The sequence below is a fragment of the Haliotis rubra genome, unplaced genomic scaffold (assembly GCF_003918875.1).
Source record: "Haliotis rubra isolate DU_JTF1 unplaced genomic scaffold, ASM391887v1 Scf117, whole genome shotgun sequence".
Lineage (NCBI taxonomy): Eukaryota > Metazoa > Mollusca > Gastropoda > Lepetellida > Haliotidae > Haliotis > Haliotis rubra.
Window position 1 is genome coordinate 1,859,500 of NW_025765081.1, and position 23,987 is coordinate 1,883,486.

A 23,987-nucleotide genomic window follows, 5' to 3' on the forward strand; every position below is an offset into this window, starting at 1 on the left:
TATGTATTTATGGTGAATTTAAAACTTGTTTTAGTCACGATATGGCTGAAATATTGCCGATGTGACTGTAAATCTTCACTCACTCACTCACTTACGCACTCACTCACTCACTCACGCACTCAGGTCTACCTACTTGTCCTCTATATATCATCTGCCACATGTGCGCATGTTTTATATGACGAGGGCAGTATCTGTCAGATGGATGGTTGCAAAGTGATGCAACGACTGCATTATTTTAGAAATATATAAGAAAATATCACACTCCTCACAGCGAAAACGTATTCACGGGACGTGTCTTGTTACTGCAGTGACCACACTCTCACCAGTCAGTGTTACCATGGTGCACGTCGCGAGCCGGTAGACTATCTTTCTCACTATTTTGCTGCTGCCTTTTCGAAATCTGAACTGAAGGAAAGGCAAAGGTCATATTAATCAGGGGAGATAAGTTTCGATAACGTGAGAGTTACCTCTCTTCCGTACTCCTCACAGGACTGTGATGTTTAAAGTTTACTTTTAGGTGCTAATGACGTCACAGGTTTAACTAAAACGGCTTACGAATTTAGAAATGGTATGTTTTTCGTGTACTTATGCGTGGTGCCTCAAGGACATTTTTTAGCATTATTGCTTTACACATTCTTCATGTTCAGTTTTAACTGAATTATCCCTTTAATTATTGAAGAGATGATGTAATTCGCGTCGTCAATAACAAAATGCCAATTTTACAACTACAAGTCCGAAGTGCTGACTATGAGCGATATAGCTGAGCAAACATGACATGCAATAGTATTCCATGTTTCGGTTCACCTGTCCATTAGTTGGGATATCTAAGCTTCAAGGCAGCAGGTGAACCATATCCTGGGTGCAGATGTTTGCCTTTTTGTCGAAATGTTCCGTCATGTTATACTGGCAAGCATTCTTATGTAACATGTTTTTGTCGTTGTATTCAGCAGGTGCTTGTTCTGTGAATATGTATAAATGCAGCTACATTTCAACACTTTCCAGCACATGCAACATGAATGTATCAGGCATGATTTGCTTTACTCTGGTAGTGAGCCTTCTTCTGGCTCAGACCGAAGGACGGGCTTTCAATGTGAGTATATGTTCTGCGAACTGTTTCACTACAATTTGACAAGGGTATGATGGTGAAACTCCTGGAACAATCTTGAAACTTAATGTCAACTTTATGTCAACTTAGAGGATTCTGAAAAATATTGAAATATGTGTTTGCGTGTTAAGTAAGATGCCTTTCAGTTTTTAAGTACGTTACTATAGTTTTATGTTCATTTAACACATGATGTCAAAAAGAGATGCAAGGTGCCTCCACAATTGATTTCCTCAGCGTTAATGTATGAAATGACCGCCTCCGTGGTGTAGTGGTTAGACAGTCCGCCCGGAAAGCGGAAGATCGCTTTGTTAATATACAATCGTCAGCGTTATATGTTGTTGTTCATATGTTATTAATGCACATGTTTAACATCGAATTTGTTATCTGCACTGTTTTGAATATTAAATAAACAATTTAGATTTTTCAAAAACTTAGTTGGAATCAACAGGTGCCTAGTATAAGGCCAGTGCGAATATTAAGACTGGTTATGTCTATACACACATACAGAAAGCATGTTTGGTTGGATTGACTAGGACATCAAACTCATATTTATTCATTTTATGCCACAGAACGCTCAATCACGTGAGAAGCGACAAACAAGCAGTAAGTAAAAATGTTTATTCATGAGTTGTCTTCAACATTCTATTGTTTTCAGTGACGTATATATACTCTTCGTGTGCTGTGTCTACCATTAAGGTCCTAAATTGTCATCTAAACCATTGTATTACAGCTGCTTAAACAGCGCACTATTTAGTAAAATTACTATTAACACGGAGGTTTTAATGTCAGCTTGGTAAATGTTGTTCATCTTGACCTTCTCTGAGTTGTCCACCATTATCAGCATGTAAGGTGTAATCACATTTCTTCTGCAGGTTGTGACGGAGGAACAAGGTATGACACTTTCGGGCCAATTTCCACCAACACTGAGGGTCAGTACAGCAACAACGAGAACTGCTGCTGGGAATTCGCACCTGACATAGGAGGGACCACATTTAATATCACGTTCAACTTTGACACGTTTGAACTAGAAAGTAGTTCTACTTGTAGATATGATGCCCTTACTTTCTACACGGTAGATGGGCCTGAGAAGGAGTGTGGACTGAAGACGAACTTCACAAGGACATGTGAGTAGTATGTTTAATGAAGTTCATATTTGCAAATGTAATGCAGAACGTAGGCGTAGAAAAATGTAAAATATAAACAAACAGTAAGAGTCTGTGTTAGTGCTTTTATTCTTTAAATGGTTGGGTATTCAGCATGTACGTGCATTGGATTGTTGAGTGCATTTCATCCGGATGCAAATACAACCAATGAATAAATAAACAAGGTACTGAAAAAGCTTGGCTTTCATAGTTCTTGGTCTTGAGGTGACGATCCACAAAACACTGTGGCAAACTCGAAAGTCATCTATTCAGAACCAAAATGATCTTAATGATGCCTGGCATTCGGGATATCCTGGTATTTGCTAATTATCACAGAACAGACTATCAATTATCACACACAAAATAACCAAAGCAAATAAATATTAATTAGTACAAGTTTTCTATTCTTTATATTATCACCATCAAAACATGAATCCAATTTAGTTAACGGCAACAACCGAAATTTGATAGCGCAATGTTTGTCGAATGCAGTGAATCAATGCCTTGTTAATCGGTTGTTACATCTTTTAAACTTTATGCTGTGCACATTTCAACTATTAAATATTTCAGTCACGGTGACAGAAAGTCCCTTCCAAGTGTGTTTCACCAGCGATAACTCCGTTACCGAACAGGGTGTCAGTGGATCCTACAGCATAGCCGCAGGTGAGCAGAACAATCCATTGTAGTACATACACAGGCAAAAGAACAAACAGAATTCGTGTTAAACTTTTACTGCCACCAATAAAATGTCATTATATGAAAGGTATGGTAACGAGTAACAAACGAAAACCGCACATATGTAAATAAGCAACTGCACGAAAGGAAGTTCAAGAAGCGTGTCCACCTTGCACATTGATGCAGGCTTCATCAAGGAAACACGACTCTGATGAATAAGTCATGGGGAAGATCATTCATGGGGAAGAAGTAGAGTTTCTGTAGCGTTGTTGGAGGTTTTGATAACTTCGCAGACGTCACTTTGTTTCAGTTCAGACGTGCTCATTGGGTGGGAGCTATAGAGATATTGCGACACAGGGTAACACCTTAACATGGTTCTAATTAAGATACTGCTCTACAACTCGCGCCATGTCTTGTCATCCCTTATCGTAATGAAACGTGACTCAGGGCCAGTCTGTTGCAAACACGATAAAGTGGTCATTTGCAAATCCTCGTCTGAATACCTCATAGCATTCAGGTTCACCTCAACCAACATCATTGGCGTCCTTGCTGAAGCTGTTGTAACGCCCTCGCCTCCAACACAATCCTCTTTTAGAACCTGACCTGATGTAACGTTCACCTGTGTGTGACACGTATCCTGACTGAAGAAGGAATAATGACTCATTTTCTCCACCTACGTGAATTCTGAATTTCATGAATTATGATTTAATAATAGAACATGTGTCTATATAATCTATTATTATGTCTAGACACAATATATCTTAACTGTCAAGGGTGTTAGGCGACTAATCGGAACAGCTACCTGGCCATGCATGGCTATGCACTGTTTTGCTGAAAACGTCATCAAGGGTGCGAACTGGTGTTTCTATGAAATCTACCCTTGGTCTTTTGAAGTGCACATTTGCTGGTCGTTTGTCGATAATGCCATTCGTTTTGCGTTCCTTCTACCATTTTTACCAACTTTGTTTATGGTTCAAATAACTACATTCTAACGATTAGCAGTTACTTATGCCTCTGAATAAAGACATTTCATTTTCTTGTCATCAGCACTATTGTGATAATTGAGAGGGGGTCAATTGTTCTATTGAATTCATTTCTTGTTGTGCCATACATGTAGACTGTTTGAGCTGACATGAAGAATTTGGCTATTAAACGTGAAACACAACAATCACGTTCAGTGAGTCATGTGACCACCTCGGCGATAGTAGCCAGCTGTTCAGAGGCAGAGTGTCAGCACAGATCAGCATGAATCGACAGCATACCACGAGTATCTGAGCTAGACGACAACACACAGGACCTATCTTGACACAGTTTAAACGTGCTCAACGTTTATGACAGGCATGTAGACACAGCAGTTTCCACCAAAAGCGATGGAACAGGATTGTTGTTGCGCTTTGTCAGTAGCAAGGGCAGCATAATTTATTGGGTAGCATATTATGACAACGGGCGATGTCAATTAAGGGGGATGTTTTGACCCCAGTCCTTTTGAAACTCCTGCAGCTACATGGTCCTGGACTGACATTTCAACATGACAACGCTACACCCCTTACTTCAGTTTTGACACACCAATTGTTACATTAGGCTGGTGTTAATGTCATCGACTTCCCCAGAGTTGAACCCGATCGCACACATTAGCGATGAGCTGTGAAGATGAGTGCGACAGCAGATGGATAGACCCTAGACCTTGCAAGAACTTAGGCAAGCATTCATTGGCCAATGACGACGACTTCTGGTTGGAGTGTTCTGACAGATTCTCCTTCCCATAGAGAGTTGATGCAGCAGTCACGGAAGTCACACTGCTCATTGATTTCTTCCGTTTCACCAGTTTTATCAATGTTGAATTATAAAAGTTTGTTGTTGAACGTCGCGCTCAGCAATATTCCAGCTTCATTAAGGGTGTCCGTAAGTAATCCAATCTTGACCAGACAATCCAGTGATCGACATCATCAGCATCGCTCTATGCAATTTGGATATGGTGACATATGTCGACAAAGTCAGCGAGCTTGACCATCCTGTTAAGCCCCCCCCTTACGACACAGCATGGTTGCTGAAGACCAACTATAACCCGGATCTCCACGGGGCAGTGTGGAAGTTCACAAAGGGTGATGAAAGAACGCCATGCATCTGTACGATAAAACAATGACGCATTCTACTTGTATTGGCCTGTATTGGCAGGAGGAAGATATTTTGTATTGTCATACTGTTGCTGCTTACTGTTGCTCACTCACTCACTATTTTCTTAGTAATGCACACATTACCTCATTATAGGATTTGATTTAAGAACTGTTAATTATATAATTTAGTTGAATATATCAGGGGGCTAGGATTCGCGTGTAATGTTACTGACGAATCAGCAAAACAAACACGATCATGGACAAATACCATGGACTTATACGGCGGTCATTACCACTAACAGAAACAATAACACTGAACATCTTTTTTGCAGGTTCCACAGGCTCTACTACTCCAAGCTACTTCACAACTGACTATCCCGACTATTACTATAATTATTACCAAGATTACCTAACTACTCCATATCCCTACTACTATCCTACTGACTATCCTCAATATCCCACTACCAGCTATCCCTATTATTATAATTACAACCAATATCCAGATTATGTAACTACTCCATATCCCTACTATGGCCCTATTGACTATCCCTACAATTACCAATATCCAGATTACGTGTCAACTCCATATCCCTACTTTTTCCCCATTGACTATCCTCAATATCCCACTACCAGCTATCCCTATTATTATAATTACAACCAATATCCAGATTATGTAACCACTCCATATCCCTACTTTTTCCCTATTGACTATCCCTACAATTACCAATATCCAGATTATTTGTCAACTCCATATCCCTACTATCCAGCAACCATCGGTGGTATGTATTTTTCTTATCATTAAGCCAGATATCGTGCCTCAAAACTCATATGTTCTTTCATTTATCGGCCTTCTTTTATAAGCACTTGAAGAGAAAAATTGTATTATTGTATTATTTGGCACTTTTTAGTACGAATTCACCTGAATTTCTGATTCACCGTAAAACAGTGATAAAACCAGTTGTACCGAAGAAATCAGCTTCTCTTGTTCCACCTGTCATAACACGCCAGATATTACCAGGCTTGATTTATCAACGAAATACATTATTGTGGTTGTGGAACGATAAAACCTAAATGGACCACTGAAAATCGTTGTTGACACCAGGTGTTGGCAACAAGAGTAAGCATGTCTTGACCTACGGGTAGCCTCTTTCACTCACTCACTCACACAGAACACGACTCCAATATATGTAGTTGTTTCCTGACATCACACAGCAGCACTCCTGCCATGCATCGGCAGCATGTAACAAAACCAGACAATCAAGCGATGGACCAGAGCCACACAATTTAGGGCAATTGCCGGCTTTGTTTAAACCTAAAACGATAAGCTCAGTTTGATTTACTTCTTTACTGTGTAAGAGTTGACATATTCTTCTTCTTAGCAAAGAAGCGTTTATGCAATATATTCCTTTATCTCCCGCATTTACTCACTCACTCTCTACAACTATTTCTATTTCATTGTAATTGTTAGTGAAACAAATCCTGCATAAGTATAAGGAGCTGATGTTTTCACTTGTTGGTTTCAGTGGTTCCAATCCCCGAGGACGTACCTGGCTGTGATACTATCAGCGTAAACACTGATGGTGGGTTTAGTCAGGATAACCATAAATGTTGTCTAAACTATATTCGGTATGAAATCTTCGCATAAGACAAAATGAAAACTGGTTTGTTGCTATCAGTATACCAGTATGTTTTCCTTGTGTTACTGATGATGGTCACATATCTTCCAGCAGAATCAGGGCACAGCCAATTAACTTTAATAGCATTTCTGTTCTAACGTATGCTATATTTGGGATTATACTTTCTTAGCAAGAAAGTTGAAATTCAAGCAATTCTGTTTCTAAATCATATCCGTTCTTGGTTGGACTTTCAAACTGTTGACAATTGTGACAAAATGTGAAATTAGTATTTATGCATCTTGTCCAGGCAACACTACATATTATGGTAACCATGGAAGCATCAGTATCAACGATGACGGTAGCTACGGCAACAGCGAGGACGCTTGTTTTTCACTTCATCCAAGCTTCTCAGGGTCGGGCATCATCACCTTTGTCTTCAACGTGTTTGACATTGAAGAGGCCACCGACTGTATATTTGACTATATCGAGTTTGACGACGGCAACACCAGACTGAGGGAATGTGGCTCTGTTGATGCAGGGACCCAGAGAGAGTGTGAGTTATTGACTGACTTTGTTGTGGTTGATTACAAGGGTTCCATGGAGTACCTAAGTTAGTGCTTCATGTGTGAGATACCACGGGCTTATAGTATTGGGAGACAGGATAGAGATATATCCTTATCTTTAGATGCTAATCAGCGTCACATGGCGATAGGAATATAGGGAGAAGAGGTCTAAATATGACTGAATGGTCGCATACGTTGTCATACAAGTAACATTCCTTGGAACTGAAGCAGGTGCCATTTGATTTTAATTTGACTAAACAAAAACATAAGGAAGTTCATGAAATAGTTGTCGGTGCGTAATATCACAATCTCAAATATTTTAGCATTCCTATCGTATGTTGAGAAGTATTAACGCATGTCGCAGAAGGATATTCTAATCGTAACATTGATCTAATGCTTAGACTGCTCAACGTCAATCCAAGACATGATACAGAACGTCAGTGCTAAAGGATACCCAATCTTGATTATCTTCAGAAACAAATTTCTTTTCGTGTCAAGAAAAATTAGCTGTGAAAATTATGTGAATAGATTACTTAAAATCACAGATGACACCAGGTGTTTCATAAACAGCTCTACACATATCACAAAAATGTTGATTGGTGTTTGACAAAGAGTTCCCAAGAGTGATTGCCCACGATGTGTATGCATATATCCGAAATAGTGGCGAAGAATTACTGAATTAGGTTCATTGCGGACATTGCGTCTGTGGTGCGTAATGTTTTGCTTTTTTACCTCCAGTTGAGTTCCACGACGGCCGTTTCAATGTGTGCTTCCACTCCGACGGATCAGTGACAGGACGGGGTTTCCAGGCCACGTATGCCATGAATCCAGGTAAATACCTGACAAAGGAGGACGATGAATCATGGGTTTAAGACTTGTAGTAATCAGGAAGCTACATTCGGAATATGGTTTCAAAGAAACACCCAGAGCACTCCCACAGCCTTAGGCAGTAAGTTGACAATAACGTACATTGGTTTCTAGTTGTTAGTGTTCTAATTATGTTAACATTTTGTTTGTCATACCTTGCAGTTCAAGAGGTTGACTCTGATGTTACTACATCCTTTCCAGTGTACAGCTTTAACACAACCGTATTACTGAATATTACAGAAAATACGACGCTACCAGGTAGTCCATGTTTCTCTGTCTTACTGTGAACTTCCCTTCAATCATTGTCCTTCTTGTGTAAAACTGTTTCCAAGAACTGAAATCTAACATTAAGCTGTGTAGTAAACATGTCATTTTCTATCATGTTAATGCTGTATATGCACGCCACCATTCGATATTGTTTCATTTCGGAAGCAGCATGACACTAGCCCAGACACTACACAAATAGCGTGAGACATGAGGCTGACAATAACGTACAACCAGAGTACATACATCCATACCGAGACTATACATTTGTTGTTACTATTCTTCATGTGTAATGCTATTGTCTATATCTAGTAGATCCTATCTTCAACTCAACGCTGTCACCTAATTCCACACAGGCCACAACTCTACCAGGTACTCCACGTGTATTATGTAACTGAATGCAAGTTAACAACAGAAGTTTAAGACGTGTGTCAACCAAATCTTTCTTTAATTAGCGTAGTTCTTGTGTAAAATTGTTGTTGTCTCCGAAAAGTGAAATGTAACTATACAACGTGAAGTAACTACGGTTTTCTGTCATGTCAGTATTGCATTATAACTTAAACTTCACCAAAAACTCCTATTGTTCGAATGTAGTCTCGCTGTTGCTCATGCGTGTTATACTTCTGTGTGCTGGACAGTGAATACAACCGTGAACGCTACAGACGACGCAGATGGCGGTGAGTAAACGTGGTCAAAACATAACTCCATTTAGATATCCTCCAGTGTACTAACAAGGAGAATGAGCCATAATGATTGAAAAGTAGTAACCAAGAGCGGAATGTCTGTATGGTGTAGAATCACATGTGTAGTATGAATAGCTTTCATTTCATCATTTAAATAGTGAGGGAATTAACATTTTACATCGTGTCGGCAATATTACAGTTATGTTGCCATGAAAACAAGGTAATCATTTTAAAATATCTGTCGACGAAGAATAGTAGAATAGGTCGGTATATCACAGTTTTAAAATAAAACCAACCTGATGGAAATTACGACACGAAAAAGACAGTAGATTCGATAGATTCATTCTTACCAGTTAAAACCAGGCAATAAACCACTAATAACCAAAGTTAGACCCCCTTACTTGGCACCTTTGAGTTTTTGCTTCATACATGATTTCCCAGTAGAATTTACGCCATCTCTTTGGTTATCAGTGGGTTATGCGAGCCAATATTTCAAATGCTCGGAACAATCAAGATTCTAAAACTCTAGACAATATTATATACTTGTTCAATAATGGACTTATGTGTCACTGGAAGAAGAGCATTACTTTTACACTATTTTAACCCTCTTAGTGTCACTACCATCAATGATCTCAGTTGATGATAATATCAGTAAAATCTTTTACATATCGATATCAAAATTAATCAGCATTTTAATAAAATCAAAGCTTTTCAGATGCATTAGTTAGCAATCGTTCTGTTCCGAAATTACAGACTGCAACCTCGATATTGATGATCTTGAGGGCACCTATACCCTGGCCACTGATTCCGATGGACAATACGAAAACAACCAACACTGTGACATCACTATCCGCTCCTCCCACCCCTCACATCACCACTGTCAACTTTACCCGTTTTGACCTCGAGGACGATACGGGCTGCGACTATGACAGTTTAACTGTAACAAGTGACGAGGGCACAGAGAACCTGTGTGGAACCGAAGAATCCTTTACCAGACAATGTAAGAGGTCTTGATGTGCTAAGTAACCTATAAATCTATGCTATAAACCAAAAGCTCTCATGGGAATGAACATCAACAACAGCCGCACTACTGTTCTCTATTGATACTAGGACATAGTCTAAGGGGAGAGAGAAGGTGTAGGTTTGGGAGATAATCCAACACTTATACATGCATCAACGCGTCTTAAGTAGCGACCATGTACACACATGTCAAACTGAAGAATACCATAACTGCAAGGGTTTTCTCAAGTGGTCAGCATGGAAGTGGATTATCCTTATCCTTAATTTTATATCGCTTTGTTACTACACAAACACTGATAATCAGAGACGGTTTCTCACGTTATGAATTGTGTGGAGCAAAAGAGTACTTCATCCGACAATGTAAGAAGTCTTGCTCTGCTTTTCAACCTTTGAACGTAAGCTATAAGCCAGAAGCTCTCCTGATTATGAACGACTTATTATCTGAGTTTGGTTTTACGCCGCTTTTAGCAATATTCCAGCAATATCACGGCGGGGGACACCAGAAATGGGCTTCACTCATTGTACCCATGTGGGGATTCGAACCCGGGTCTTCGGCGTGACGAGCCAACGCTTTAACCACTAGACTACCACACCGCCCTCCTGATTATGAACACCAACATGACCCGCGCTAAGACTCTCAAGTGGTTCTGTGAATACAGGAGTGAATTATCCTCGAGGTGCACTGTTGGTGTACATCGCTTTCTGACTACGTAAACAAAGATGTTTGGAGAAATGTTGGTATCACCTTTTATACCTGTAACAAACCTGCTGTGTGCTGATACACATCCACTTACCTCACGCAGTTCTCTTGCTTCCAGCTCATGTCCACGTAAGTGGCGTAGTGTATGTCCCTCCCACGGCTTACATCAGCGGTGTTTGCTGTAGGAAAACACAACAACGTCTTAGATGTCTGTGTGGCATGTAATGACACATTTTGGAGCTGTAAATAATGTCTTTATGGGTCCCTTAAATATATACATTAAGCTGATCATTAAGTCTTAGTTCGAGGACATTCAGAGAGACTATGACAGTGACATGTTTCCCATACATTTTACTGTTTTGCAGACACCGGGCAATCAGTTGACATGACATTTACCAGTGACGGAAGTGTTGTGCGTAGCGGTTTCTCCTTTGACTATGTCACTGAAATAGGTACGTATGTTTGCATGCAATATCAGATATTCACATGTGCCATATCTTAGGGGTTTTTTTCCGGTGTATTGTATCGGTTTGACATGGACAAGTGAAGATCTGGGTAGAATTGTTTTCCGCAACATATACTTACAGAAAACAGCAACGAACGAGTTTAAGTGATCAAGCATTTTGAATTGGGTGACGCACGTTATTGCGTTCCAGTTGTGAAGATCGATTCTCATGATGTCTGTATATGGATTGTCGAGATTCGATATTTTACAGACAACAGTCATGTAGCTGACATGTTGCTCATTGTGACGTTAAACAACAACAATGACATGTACTTAAACTCTTCGTTTTACGTGACCATTATTTCTGTTTCGCGTGTGCATCTCAGTTTTGTACGGATGTAAAAACACAAACAGTTTGCAAATAATTAGTCGTTGTTTTTCAAGAACCTCCTGATTTAACAATGCTCGATGAATCAATTCTTTATTTTTTCATGTTTCAGTCTACTGTAATGCAACTATTAACGCCCCATCCGGAACTTTTGAGTCACTACCCGGTGGCTACGAGAACAACATGTACTGCACCTACACCATCAACACCCCTGGTCCTGGAGAACTTGTCTTCAGCTTCCCACTGTTTGACGTTGAGTCAAGCAGCAGCTGCCGATACGACGCCGTGGACATGGAAGGAGACAAACTGTGTGGAACAAACGTGGACGACAAGACATACAGTGAGTAGTACACAGGGACGCACAAACACACACACCTTGCACTATAAGAATCAAGGTATGCCTCATCTTTTCTGGGGCACATGCTTTGAAGAATAGGTTTTATGTGCCACAAATGCCCATTTATATCTAATATTTGATAATTCAGGGAACAACATATCCTGTCGCAGTAACACTGTTGTGCCCGAAGACACCTGTCTGTCTCATATCTCTAGAATCACATGTGACACATCAATATCTATCTTGACAGATACCCACACTCACGTGTGTTCGATCGTGTTCCTCGAGGTCGAAATGATTAGGCTTGGCTCCAGGATATGAAGCAAATGTCATCACTCTACTGGATAGATTAAGTATCACGAAACAGAACTTATTAATGTCGTTTTCTCGTTCTTTAAAAATGATTTTCTTTATGGTGTCAGTAAGATATAAGTATGCTCCCACAGGTACTGATGGGCATTTCCAGATCGTCTTCACAAGCGACGGTTCCGTAACTCGTGATGGTTTCCGCATAAACTTCAACTTCACCCAGACCGATGTACCCACATCCCCACTTCCAACACTACCAGGTACTTTGAATACACACGGCCATGGACATAAACCAGGTTCTGGATCGTGGAGCGATAAATAATATGAATGCCAGTTTTTCTTTTTACAAGGAATTAGCCATGTGCCCACCAGGGTTTGGGGTGGTATTGAATCAGCAGTATTCCAATAAAGTTTTGGGCCGTCTTATGAATCTGAAATATGCCCACCATGGCTTTGTGTCGTGCAAGGAATCGCCAATACGCTAACCAAGGTTTGGAGAAATGATTAAGCAATGTGGATACAGGTACTGGGCCGAAAACAGAATCAGCAATATGTTTGTTTGTTACGAGAATATTTGTGGCTTATGTTTTTCGTTTCCGTCTTTGATTCATGATGACAACCAACGTGTTCTCACTGTCACATTGAGAAGATTGTTCTCATGTGGGATCGACACATATCTCAACATTTTATTGCATTTCTGTTTGTATCAAAGACGGTAAACAAAGAGACATACAAATACTTTGCTGTTACTCAATCCTCTATGTCATCACTGAAATGGATTTCACAGCTTGATAAGACTTCAAATAATAATGTGATATGATATTTTTTTTCATATTTGCACAAGTGCAAATTTCGCATTACTTTTCAGTGACAACCATTCCCCCTACCACTGAGCCTGGTGAGTGTTAGTTTGTCTTGGAGTGGCAGCGACTGCCTTGGTTCGTTTGTGTGTTCTTCCCGTCTGAGCCGCCATAAAGCTGGAATATTGCTGAGTCCGGCGTTAAACAACAATCAATCTCCCTGTTTGATAGCCAGGCAAAACATCTTCTAAAGCGCTATTGAATCCATGGCACATTTGATCTGACTTTGTCTGTTCACGAGTTCATGAATAGTCACCAATAATGATTTTCCTGATATATGTTCTTCTATGTTAGTACAAAATGTCTCCAAAACACAGTGTGTATTATCAAGTGATAATCCAGACACGCCGAGATGTAACTGGAATACTGTTCAAAACAGCATTAAACCCAGCACACTCACTGATGTAACAATTTCTGTGTGCCGTCTCCTAATGACAGAAACCTGCAACCAAGTCCTGACATCAGATAATGGCGCCCTGACAAGCCCCGGCAACGGCAGCTACGCCAACAACGAGAACTGTGTCACTGTTATCACAGGCCCCAATACACCATACACCTTGGTCGTCAGCTTCACAACGTTTGACCTCGAGTACTCATCTAACTGTGGATACGACTATCTGGAGGTGGATACGGGCCTGAGTAGCAGCCAGAAGGGATGTGGATCAAGCTGGAGAAACAGAACAGTGGAGTGTAAGTGTCACATATATTTTAAGTTACATCTTATATTTCACTATTGTATTTAAAAATGTGTCATTCTTTCATTCAAAGCTACATATCAGCCAGTTTATGTTCACAATTACAAAAGAATCAGTAAAAAGGAGAAGACAATACATGTGTACGTCAGTTTGGGAATTGCATACTTACAAAATATTAACATTGTACGTTTCGTTACGAATGTTAGCAATGTCACTTAACAACTTGTTAGTTGAGGTGGGTTGGTGTGATATGATTAAAGCATGTTACTAGATTTTCAGTATAGCCTAAGTTATATTCATAGTGAAAAACTTCCGGAAGATGCACAGGTTGTAGTCTGCGACATCAAAGCACTAAAACCAACCACACGAAAAATGCATCTGACGTTCATAAATTTCACTCTTGATAGCTTCCTATAAATTTCCATCATAAGGAAGAGATATATGTCAAACGCGCAAAGAGCGATGAACACAAGTTAAGCATTATATGAAAGGTGTAATTAACATATGTTTTAGCTTCCCCACTGAACTGCACTCTTAGTTATGTTTAATACAGCAATGTGCTGATTTTTAGACACGTCAGATGGAGGTAACGCCACAGTGACATTTTCTTCTGACTCCAGTTGGACAGGATTGGGATACAGCGCCACCTACACCATCCAACCAAGTAAGCTAAATCCACGTGTACTGGCATTAATTACGGATTATACCATTCTGTGACATTAAAGCCAAGTTCATCTGCAGGGTAAACACTTACCCAAAAGCAGAATCAGCAATAACAATCAATAAAATGACAATTGGTGTCTATAATTATGTTGATTCAGTTGGCTTCCTGATCAAATTCTTTAAAAAAATACCGCCTAATTGCAAGGAAGGCACATTAAAAGTAGAAATCTACTGCTCAATAGCAACGACTTTGTGTGCAGTGTTTCCTTATTTCTGCCAAACAGGCGGTGTTCCTTCCTTGAATAATGGCGAATGTGCATACATCAACACCAACATCTCGGAGGGCGCTATCCAAAGTCTCCCGGGAACCGGCAGCAACTACCCCAACAACATGGACTGCTCGTATGTGTTCACTCGCAACACCCCCTTCTACCTGAACATCAACTTCACCGCCTTCGACACAGAGTCTTCAAGCAACTGCCGCTACGACTATGTCCAGGTTGGGGAGGATAAATACTGTGGAAGTGATTTGCCCAACGCAACCAGAGGTATGCGTCTACAGAGAGCTATTAGCATTCTATATAAATATTATGTATCAGTGAAGTTAGTGGCATTAAAATCAAAAGTATGTGTAGATATCATAATTGTAAAAGGACACGCATGTATAAATGAATTTGTCAGTGGAAACTGAAAATATTTGTCTGTATTTTCTTTACTACATTTTCATATTTTCTTGTGGCTCTGATATTATTTTGGCTTTCCTTCAGTGTCAGTACAAGGTGGATCAGCCATAATTCGCTTCAGAAGTGACATCACTGTTACAGGAAGGGGTTTTGTGGCTTTGTTCAGCATTGAAGAGCGTAAGTATTCCTTAGATCTGTATTTCAACCATACTTATCCAAAGCTGGGTCGAAGTCACTGAACCAGCACAACACAGATTATCATAGAAACAGTCAACAACCCTCGTTTTATCAGCTTATACTTAATGCTACACGTGTCATTTTAATTATCTTTTGATATGAAACATTGTCTTTGTATCTCATAAAATAAGAACGTAGTTCACATTTGCTTACAGATAAGGTTATTTTCTCATCGTGTTTCCTGTGACATTCCAGACTGCAACTTCGACAGTGACGAACTTGAGGGCACCTATACCCTGCCTACTGATTCCGAGGGACAATACGAAAACAACCAACACTGTGACATCACTCTACGCTTTCCTCCTACCGCTCACATCACCACTGTCAACTTTACCCGTTTTGATCTGGAGGACTATATGAACTGCGACTATGACAGTGTGGCAGTGACAAGTGGCGACACTACTGAGACACTTTGTGGAGCAAAGGACTCCTTTATCCGACAATGTAAGATAGTCTTGCAATGCTGTGTAATTAACCGCAGTTAATATTCTTTTTTAAATTTAACAAAATTCGATCGATTATGCTGTGTTGGTATTAATGTACTTATCTTCATCTATTTTATTAGTTGATTAGTTGATGCTCATAGAGGGCATTTATGGAGAGTGACATATTCACAAGAGTGACTATATGTTTTACTGTTTTGCAGACAATGGGCCAACAGTTGACATGACATTTACCAGTGACGGAAGTGTTGTGGGTAGCGGCTTCTCCTTTAACTATGTCACTGAACTAGGTACGTAACTTCATGTAATGTCAGTTTATACGTTCTTTATCTCAGTTTCTTGTCTGAATTACCTCCGTTTCATGTCTGAATTGTTTATTCCTTTCACTGCCCATTATCAAACAAAACTCTTTCTAGGTCACAATAATCCCTAATCACTTTTCCAAATCGCACTTATTCCAGTCTACTGCAATGCAACCATAAACGGCACCTCCGGTACCTTTGAGTCACAGCCTGGTGGTTACGATAGGAATATGTACTGCACCTACACCATCAACACCCCTGGTCCTGGAGAACTTGCCTTCAACTTCCCACTGTTTGACGTTGAGAGAGGCACCAGCTGCCGATACGACGCCGTGGAGATGGGAGGAGACAGGCTGTGTGGAACAAACGTGGAAGACAAGACCTACAGTGAGTAGTACACACGTATTACCCATAACGTTAATATGTGAAAACCAGTCTTTCTTCGCAGGAGAGTTTTTGTCGCATTTCATTACTGGACACATAGTGGGTTGTGTACATGTCCAAAGTGCGATATATAATGTGAACGGGACATTACGTCACCATGTTATAACTGACTGTTAAAGCTGAACACCACACGGTCATCTCATCTCTTTAACAATGAGGTTTTAACATGTGCTCCCCACACCTGTTTTCCCGTCCAATATCTAAAGACGTCTCTTCAATTGGCGTGTGTTGATTTCATAGATAATCTGTAATTAGGGAATGTTTACTTTATCCTTCTCTTTACGAAACAGATTTCCAATCTTTTCTTTGTATTATACCGATTCCACCACACGCTGTTTTTTTAATCGGTATTTCTATTTTCGCAGGTACTGATGGTCATTTCCAGTTCACCTTCACAAGCGATGGATCCGTAAATGGAGACGGTTTCAAGATAGACTTCGTCTTCCTCCCTGAAGAAATTCAGAACTAGGTAGGAGTGTCATCATATATTTTAGACAACATAAATATGTTTCCCATTAATCGGATCCTATACATCACCAGAGATCGTCTATCCATAAGCCTACACTAGATATCCCTTTAACCTCTGCCCATTGATGGTGCATTCTCAATTTACGCGCCTTTGACATTTTTCTGAACCAATAAAATAACGAGTTATGGACAAAGGAAATAGGCGAGGGAGGTAACGTGTACTGCCCAGAAACCAAAACCAGTGCTATTTGTGAAGGACATACAGGCATCCTCTCAGTCAAAAAAGAATTTAAGGGATTTCTTTTGTGTGTTAATAAAGTTTTTCAATGTTGACCTTTCTTGCAAATGGAATCCATTGAACTGACAGTCACGTAGTTCACATCATCGCATTTGACAGTAAGGTTGGTTGGAAACTCGATATTTCGATTGGTCGGTCAGAGTGAGGTGAGGTGAGGTGAAATTGGGTTTAACGTCGCGGTCAGAGTGAGTAGTGTCTAAAAGTATACAATTTGAAATTGCATGAACCCAAGGAAGGCAGAAAGACAGACAGACAGACAGATTTTATTCAGTTATTAACATCAATCAATCAAATTTACCAATCAACATCAATTTTGAATACTGAGTATACCCATGTTATACTTTGCAGGGTAATAAGCAGGAGTTGCTGATTTAGTATTGCTAAAGGATGAAATTTATAATGTTGAATTCAAATATTATCAAAGAGATTTAAAAAATGCTTTTGTGAAGTCCATCTCCATGAAATGGCAACTATTTTGGAACGTTTGTTAGGGACACAAAGCAACAACATGGTCCAGATGTTTAGCCATCTTTCCAAAACATAAGAAAAAGATTTTCAACATCACATTTGGAGAAAGTTGGAACAAGTGTTATCTGCCTTGAGAGATCAAACGATATATCACCTGTTGACGCACCGAGAGAGAGATGTTTTTTAAATCGAGCTTCCTCATCATAATTTCTTCTTCAACTTCCAGTTGCTTCATCCGAAATTCTCTCCTCCTGCTCAGTTTCAAATCTCAATTTATCTGCTTCAATTTATTAAAGCTTCCATTTTCCAAAACCAAATTCTCTTTCTTTCTCGCCTTCGATGTTTTTAAGTTGAATTTGGACGTGTAATTCCCTTAATACCAAAGTGCCACTCTTTTCCTAAATCAAGGCCAAAGGATCATCATCCCATATTTCGTCCTCAAACAGGAATGTGATCGAAATGTTCTTGACATCGGCATTAAGCAAGTTCAGACTTCCTGAGCATAGAAACCTCTTCCGTAGAAGGTTGGCTAATACTTTAACAATTGGCTTCTAAACCTGACTAAGATATAAAATCAGTACACATCAATACAGCCTAAGCTGATCGTGCAGGGTATAATGATTACGACACATAATGCTGGTCTTCTTCAAACTTGAGAGATGCGAGGCAAGAATTAACTCCCCTTACCAGAAAAAGAGTGCTTGGAAATGTCAACAGATGCAATGCATTACCCTTGGGATATTGTTACACAATGAACAACACTACCACATAACTAGGTACAAAGTCAGTCTGGCAGTTTTACATGTGGCATGTTTTGGTGGCTTGTCTACTTATCCATCTTCGTACAATTTGACCACACAGTACGATTACTGCCATAGTAGGCATTGCATATCTCAGTCACAGAACAGACCCAATATCCACACATTCCCTACAAAGATATTAATGAAAGTTTCACGCTGCATTAACCCCTCACACATAGAATCTTGGATGAAGAAGGGTTCCTTTACCATTGTCATCTTTTAAGCAATGAGAGTGGATTAATATCTTGCCCCAAGTAATGCTGGTAACTACCTCTGGGGTTATCAATGTACAATAGCTTCACAAAACCTATTTTGATTGTCTGAATGCGTGTGTAACCAGCGTAATCACATGTCCTACAATGTGCTTTCACTGCTTCTAATGCATGTTTGTTTTGGTTACAGACACGTGGACCATTTACCACCAGATGGAAAACATGCTCAATAAACAACTGCAATGAAAAACACATTGTATTTTTGTTTTGTTTGTATAAGAATGAGCGTAAATCATTGTTTTCAGCCACAGATAATAATATTTGGGCTAGTCGGGAATGGTCTCTTCTGCGCGCGAGTCAGGGACAGGAGGATTCAATGCTAACAAAATGATTGTAGTACTAAAGTATTCACGACCCACATTTCACATTAACAATACATTACCACAACAAAAACACAAGAAAATATGCAATAATATACAAAGTAGCATTGAAACCACGACACAGATCAGTAATATATCATACAACATAAGGGTCGGCGGGGACGTACATACCCTGCCATGATGTAGCTGGAATATGGTTACAATGATGTGAACTATCCTGTTCACTCATTCACTCACACAGCATGAATCTTTACACAGATACGTTTGTATTACTGACTATATACCAATGTCAATGCAAAGGTAACAATGACACATTGTATCCACACATTCTGCACTAAAAGTACTAAAATTTGTACTTTATTGAGAAAGTGTAACCCCAAATGTTGCATATCTTACATTTGACCACTTTCTAAATGGCATTGTGGATTCATTTCGGTCGAAGGAGTCGTGCCAATATACACGTGTGAGAGAGGTACACAAAGTACATGATCTATACTATCAGTTGTCAGACTATTGCCAGCTGTTGTGTCTGAGTGAGTTGGACTGCTGACTTTGTGTGGTGGCAATTATGTGCCTGACCCTGAGAGTGTGGGTTCAAATCACGGATGGGACTCAACCCTAAAAGTACTAGAGTCTGCATTCACTGAGAATGTAAAGTGTAATCCAAATATAACTCGTGTTACTGCACGCGAGGGAAATGTCTTACCGTCGACTGTGAACAAAGAAATAGAAGTGGGATTACCACAGAAAACTGTAATCCTTGAATGGATTGAAGATGCGCTTTTTCCACGACTTGACAGTTCAAGGTTCAGAGTGATGTGTATCATGACTTTACATGAGAACCTGCAACACCGAACCAGAAGCAGTATAAAGTCACAATGTAGCAACAGCTCACGATTAGCACTTCATGCTCACATTGTTGTATATTGATTGATCAGCTGAACTCAACTGATCTGATCTGATCAAGGGTATTTCTTCCCGAGTTGTAAGTTATCCAGTGAGGATATATACCATACGTTTCTGGGAAAACACACCAGAGCAGCAGTACGGTCGGCACCATTGGGTTGAATATTTACGTGAATAATCTTATCACTCGCTTATTGAACAGATTTGAAATTCCAAACAAGTTTGTGCCTAAATTCTGTGTTGGTTCATTCACGTGCTTTAGGCACGTTTAACGACAATTGGTTTCGTGTCTTTCAGTGGCATTTAGAAGATGTACATTGATGTCCAAGATATTTTTTATGGATTAAACTTCTTTTTAATTTCTCTCACGAAATATTTCATGTCAATAAAATATCCATCATCAGTGAGTTTGTGTGCTGCAGAAAGGAAGACAAATGCTCATTGTCATTTCTCAGCTTCAGAGATGTTGAAGAATTTCTGTGTCGTGAGAGAAATTAAAAAGAAGTTTATTCCATAAAAATATCTTGGACGACAATTGGTTTCGTTCCAACAATCCATGAACAGCCAGTATGTTTTCGTGCCGGTATGTATGAATGTATGCAATCAGTAAATTGTCTTCTTTGTTGCTGTTGCATGAAACCGTCCAGGCTCTCATCCAGCCAGTGACTCTTCAAAACAAAGTCTACATGTACCGAGAATGAATGAATCAATGAACGAACGAACGAACGAACGAACGAATGTTTCCTTCGATAACTTCGGAGAGTGACAACTGTTTAAGATCCTCCTGTTTATCACAGAGGTATATATTGTAATAACAGTACATATACAACCACATGTCATATACAGATTATGTCTGTACTACCATCCCTGCAACATGGCGACTATTAAGGATAGCACAGTACATTACAAGTAGCATGTTTGGGTAGAACCCAATGTAGCCTGCTGTGTCACAACACAATGTAGCATGCTGCTCTAACACACGTGGCATGACATTGTGAACCACAATATGCGGCATGTCTTAACGCAAAACAGTGTAGCATGTGCAGTAGCGTGTACACAATATAATGACACCAAAGTTTAGTACACACAACCAGATGTGGTACTATACATGAAGACATATAAAAGTTGTGTTTTATGATTTCAGACACACAGGCGTATATCACAGTAGACACCTTCAAGTTCGAGTTATTTACGGTAACCATTATTTTAAAGAAATCAAAATTATGAGTGGAGAAACTTGAACTTGAGTAATATTATTTGTGTTCTTCATAACCGCTTACCCTCTAATTAAAAAAATTGTTCTAAGAATGTTAGATATATTTGTTTTCCGATTACTCTTGTCTTTCTAACGCAGCTCTCAAATACACATGTATATTGTACACAGCAAATATAGACAGATATTACCCACCATATTAAATGCCTAAACTTTCGTCTAGGCGTCCACGGCATCTCACCACTAGCAGGCTGATGGGCAACGCACAATCCAACCAAATGTTTACAATTATCATATCCCAATAGACAATGATTGGGTAACCCCTATATGACTTCAGTTGCGGTATGAACGGACATGGAGGCATGTTGTCATGGAATTCACAAGCAGGGGGTGCAGGGCCCGGAATCAATAAATGTGGACCAGCTACCCATGAACCAGTGATATGCAGGATGTTGACAGTGTTCCACCACAAAGTGTGTAGACAGATTTCTCCTGAGTGCAGCAACGCATTGCTGCCATCAGTTTAACAAATGACATGCGCCAGTGGCATCCACGTTTCTATTCAGTCAGTCCTCTTCATGAGGCCGGACTCAAGTCACAGAAGACCATGTACTCACATCTCACTGACTGACATCACAGGTTACATCTTGAAATGTCGTGATCACGTTTGTCTTTTCTAAACACACTAAGACACTATTACATTTGGGTATTCTCTTTGCTCTGCTGAAAATCTGTGTACTCGCTGAATTTGATTTGATATTGCCAAAATATTTACAACCTGTGATGTTGACATTGGCTGAAAGATTATTGCTCTGCTTTACACATTACCAATGCATATACTATGTAAAATATGAAAACCAGCCCACTTTACATCATTTAGAAACTTCAAAGAGGGTTTGACAAGTATGATATTGCCGAACTGGCCTACAAATCAATTCGGTCACTATAATAACTTTTCTCGTGGAGGTAAATGCTGGGTGATAGATACAGCTTCCAAAGTGTTCATGCTGCCCTGGATAGGTACAAAAGCAATTGTAGAAGCTTCCATCGATATTAAAACCGTCTAAATATCGTCTCATCCATCAGTCATGAAACGATCAATATTCGTTCAATAATATCTCTTTAGCGTGGAGGAATCAAAATACTTCACATCCTGACAATATCTTGTATTATTTTTAACATTCTAAGCTATTCCAAGGACCATTTGCATGTCTTCGTGTAGTAATGGCTGGGCAACATTTCATGTCAATAAAATATCCTGACCATCATCAGTGAATTTGTGTGCTGCAGAAAGGAAGATAAATGCTCATTGTCATTTCTCAGCTTCAGAGATGTTGAAGAATTAAATGTAAGTACTTACTTAACACGCTTAAGAGTTTCGATCTTACAAAATGCGCAATAACTTCGACTGCATTTGGTATTGTCGAAAAACTTTTGGAAGCGATCACTTCCGTTCTGTCCTGAAAGCTATAACACCAGATGATAATCCACCTCATTCACGGTGGAATTTTATGAAGGCAAACTAACCTTTATATGAACAATTATGTGTTGAAAAATTAACAGCTGACCACTTCAATAATGTACAAGATCCCATCCAGCTGTTTTCAACCCAACTGAATGAATGAAATTGCTGACCAAACAATTCCTCTGGAACTCCTCATATTCGTAAACCATGGTTTAATGACGAATGCAAACAAGCAAGAAAACGTAGGAAGAAAGCAGAACAATATTTTCGCAGACATCTTTCTGTTCATAACTTGAACAATGTTAAAATTACTAGTGCCAAAGCACGACGCGCACATAAACAAAACGTGTCAATCCTGTCTCCAAAATTAATTCACGCACGCCCATGTCTAAGGTGTGGAACATGGTTCAGAGAATAAAAGGCAAAGGTTCTAAATCAGCTGTTCACCATCTTAAAGATAATTAATCACTAACAAATCTGACATTGAAATAAAATTGGTGAAACTCTTGCCAAAAATTCTTCATCGGAAAATTATGTTTCTGATTTTCAGAGATATCAGAAACAACAAGAAAAGACAAAAGTTATTTTGGATTCCAATAACGGTGAAGACTATAAAGAAGTGTTTTCCTTACATGAGCTTCATACAGCTCTTGAGCAAGATCATAATACTGCAGCGGGTGACGACAATATTCACTATCAACTACTGAAACACTTGTCTGAATCATGTCTCGAGACACTTTTAGATATATTTGACAGAATATGGACGTCTGGAAACTTTCCTCCTTCGTGGCGTAATGCAATTGTGGTCCCCATACCAAAACCTGGTCGGGATCACACAGATCCATCTAATTACAGACCGATATCTTCAACCAACTGCGTCAGAAAAAACATGGAACGAATTGTAAATAACAGATTGACTTGGTATCTGGAAACCAATAACCTCATTCTGAGAGGGTACGTACGTCCCAAAACTTTCAAAGTCAATTTATACTTACCAGGATTTTAAACGTAGTATTCTTGTTACTTTAATTGTGGCTAACATTTTGTACAATCGCCAACGGCTGAAGGGATGTTGTAAATCCAAATAGGCTCCATGCAGGTAGCAAAGGTATTGTAAGTCCCCATGGTCCCTAGTATGGTGAACTACCTTCAGTTGTTGGTGATCTATAGCCTATATTTATATTGTGTTGTCCTCTATAGTTAACATGTTTTAGATTTAATT

The 23,987-nt window shown here is 39.5% G+C and overlaps 2 protein-coding genes and 1 long non-coding RNA gene across 11 annotated transcripts in view; 2 read left to right on the plus strand and 1 right to left on the minus strand.

Moving 5' to 3' along the window:
- The window catches only part of LOC124257708 (cubilin-like), an 82,758-nt gene that overhangs the window by 32,371 nt on the left and 26,400 nt on the right, over positions 1 to 23,987 (plus strand). For 4 of the 9 annotated variants that reach the window (XM_046691855.1, XM_046691840.1, XM_046691863.1 and 1 more), the window contains exon 24: positions 12,366 to 12,488. In XM_046691855.1, the coding sequence (XP_046547811.1) occupies positions 12,366 to 12,488 (123 nt within the window). Of the gene's footprint in view, positions 1 to 12,365; positions 12,489 to 13,096; positions 13,127 to 13,526; positions 13,779 to 14,354; positions 14,448 to 14,730; positions 14,995 to 15,213; positions 15,307 to 15,561; positions 15,811 to 16,012; positions 16,100 to 16,270; positions 16,499 to 16,920; positions 17,025 to 18,991; positions 19,054 to 21,605; positions 21,617 to 23,987 lie in introns of those variants that run through there. The other 5 variants (XM_046691875.1, XM_046691884.1, XM_046691882.1 and 2 more) reach the window with 4 other exon arrangements.
- On the plus strand, positions 1,011 to 9,848 carry LOC124257768 (deleted in malignant brain tumors 1 protein-like). Its single transcript, XM_046691903.1, has 12 exons — positions 1,011 to 1,090; positions 1,675 to 1,708; positions 1,978 to 2,229; positions 2,818 to 2,910; positions 5,369 to 5,815; positions 6,560 to 6,616; positions 6,960 to 7,205; positions 7,954 to 8,046; positions 8,245 to 8,340; positions 8,659 to 8,718; positions 8,941 to 9,021; positions 9,772 to 9,848. The coding sequence occupies exons 1-11, from the start codon at positions 1,013 to 1,015 to the stop codon at positions 8,985 to 8,987; spliced, it is 1,503 nt and encodes a 500-aa protein (XP_046547859.1). The 5' UTR covers positions 1,011 to 1,012; the 3' UTR covers positions 8,988 to 9,021; positions 9,772 to 9,848.
- LOC124257781 lies at positions 3,231 to 16,366 on the minus strand. Its single transcript, XR_006893369.1, has 3 exons — positions 16,247 to 16,366; positions 13,160 to 13,162; positions 3,231 to 3,242 (listed from the first exon to the last, which is right to left on the minus strand). It is a non-coding gene; the product is annotated as an uncharacterized LOC124257781 (long non-coding RNA).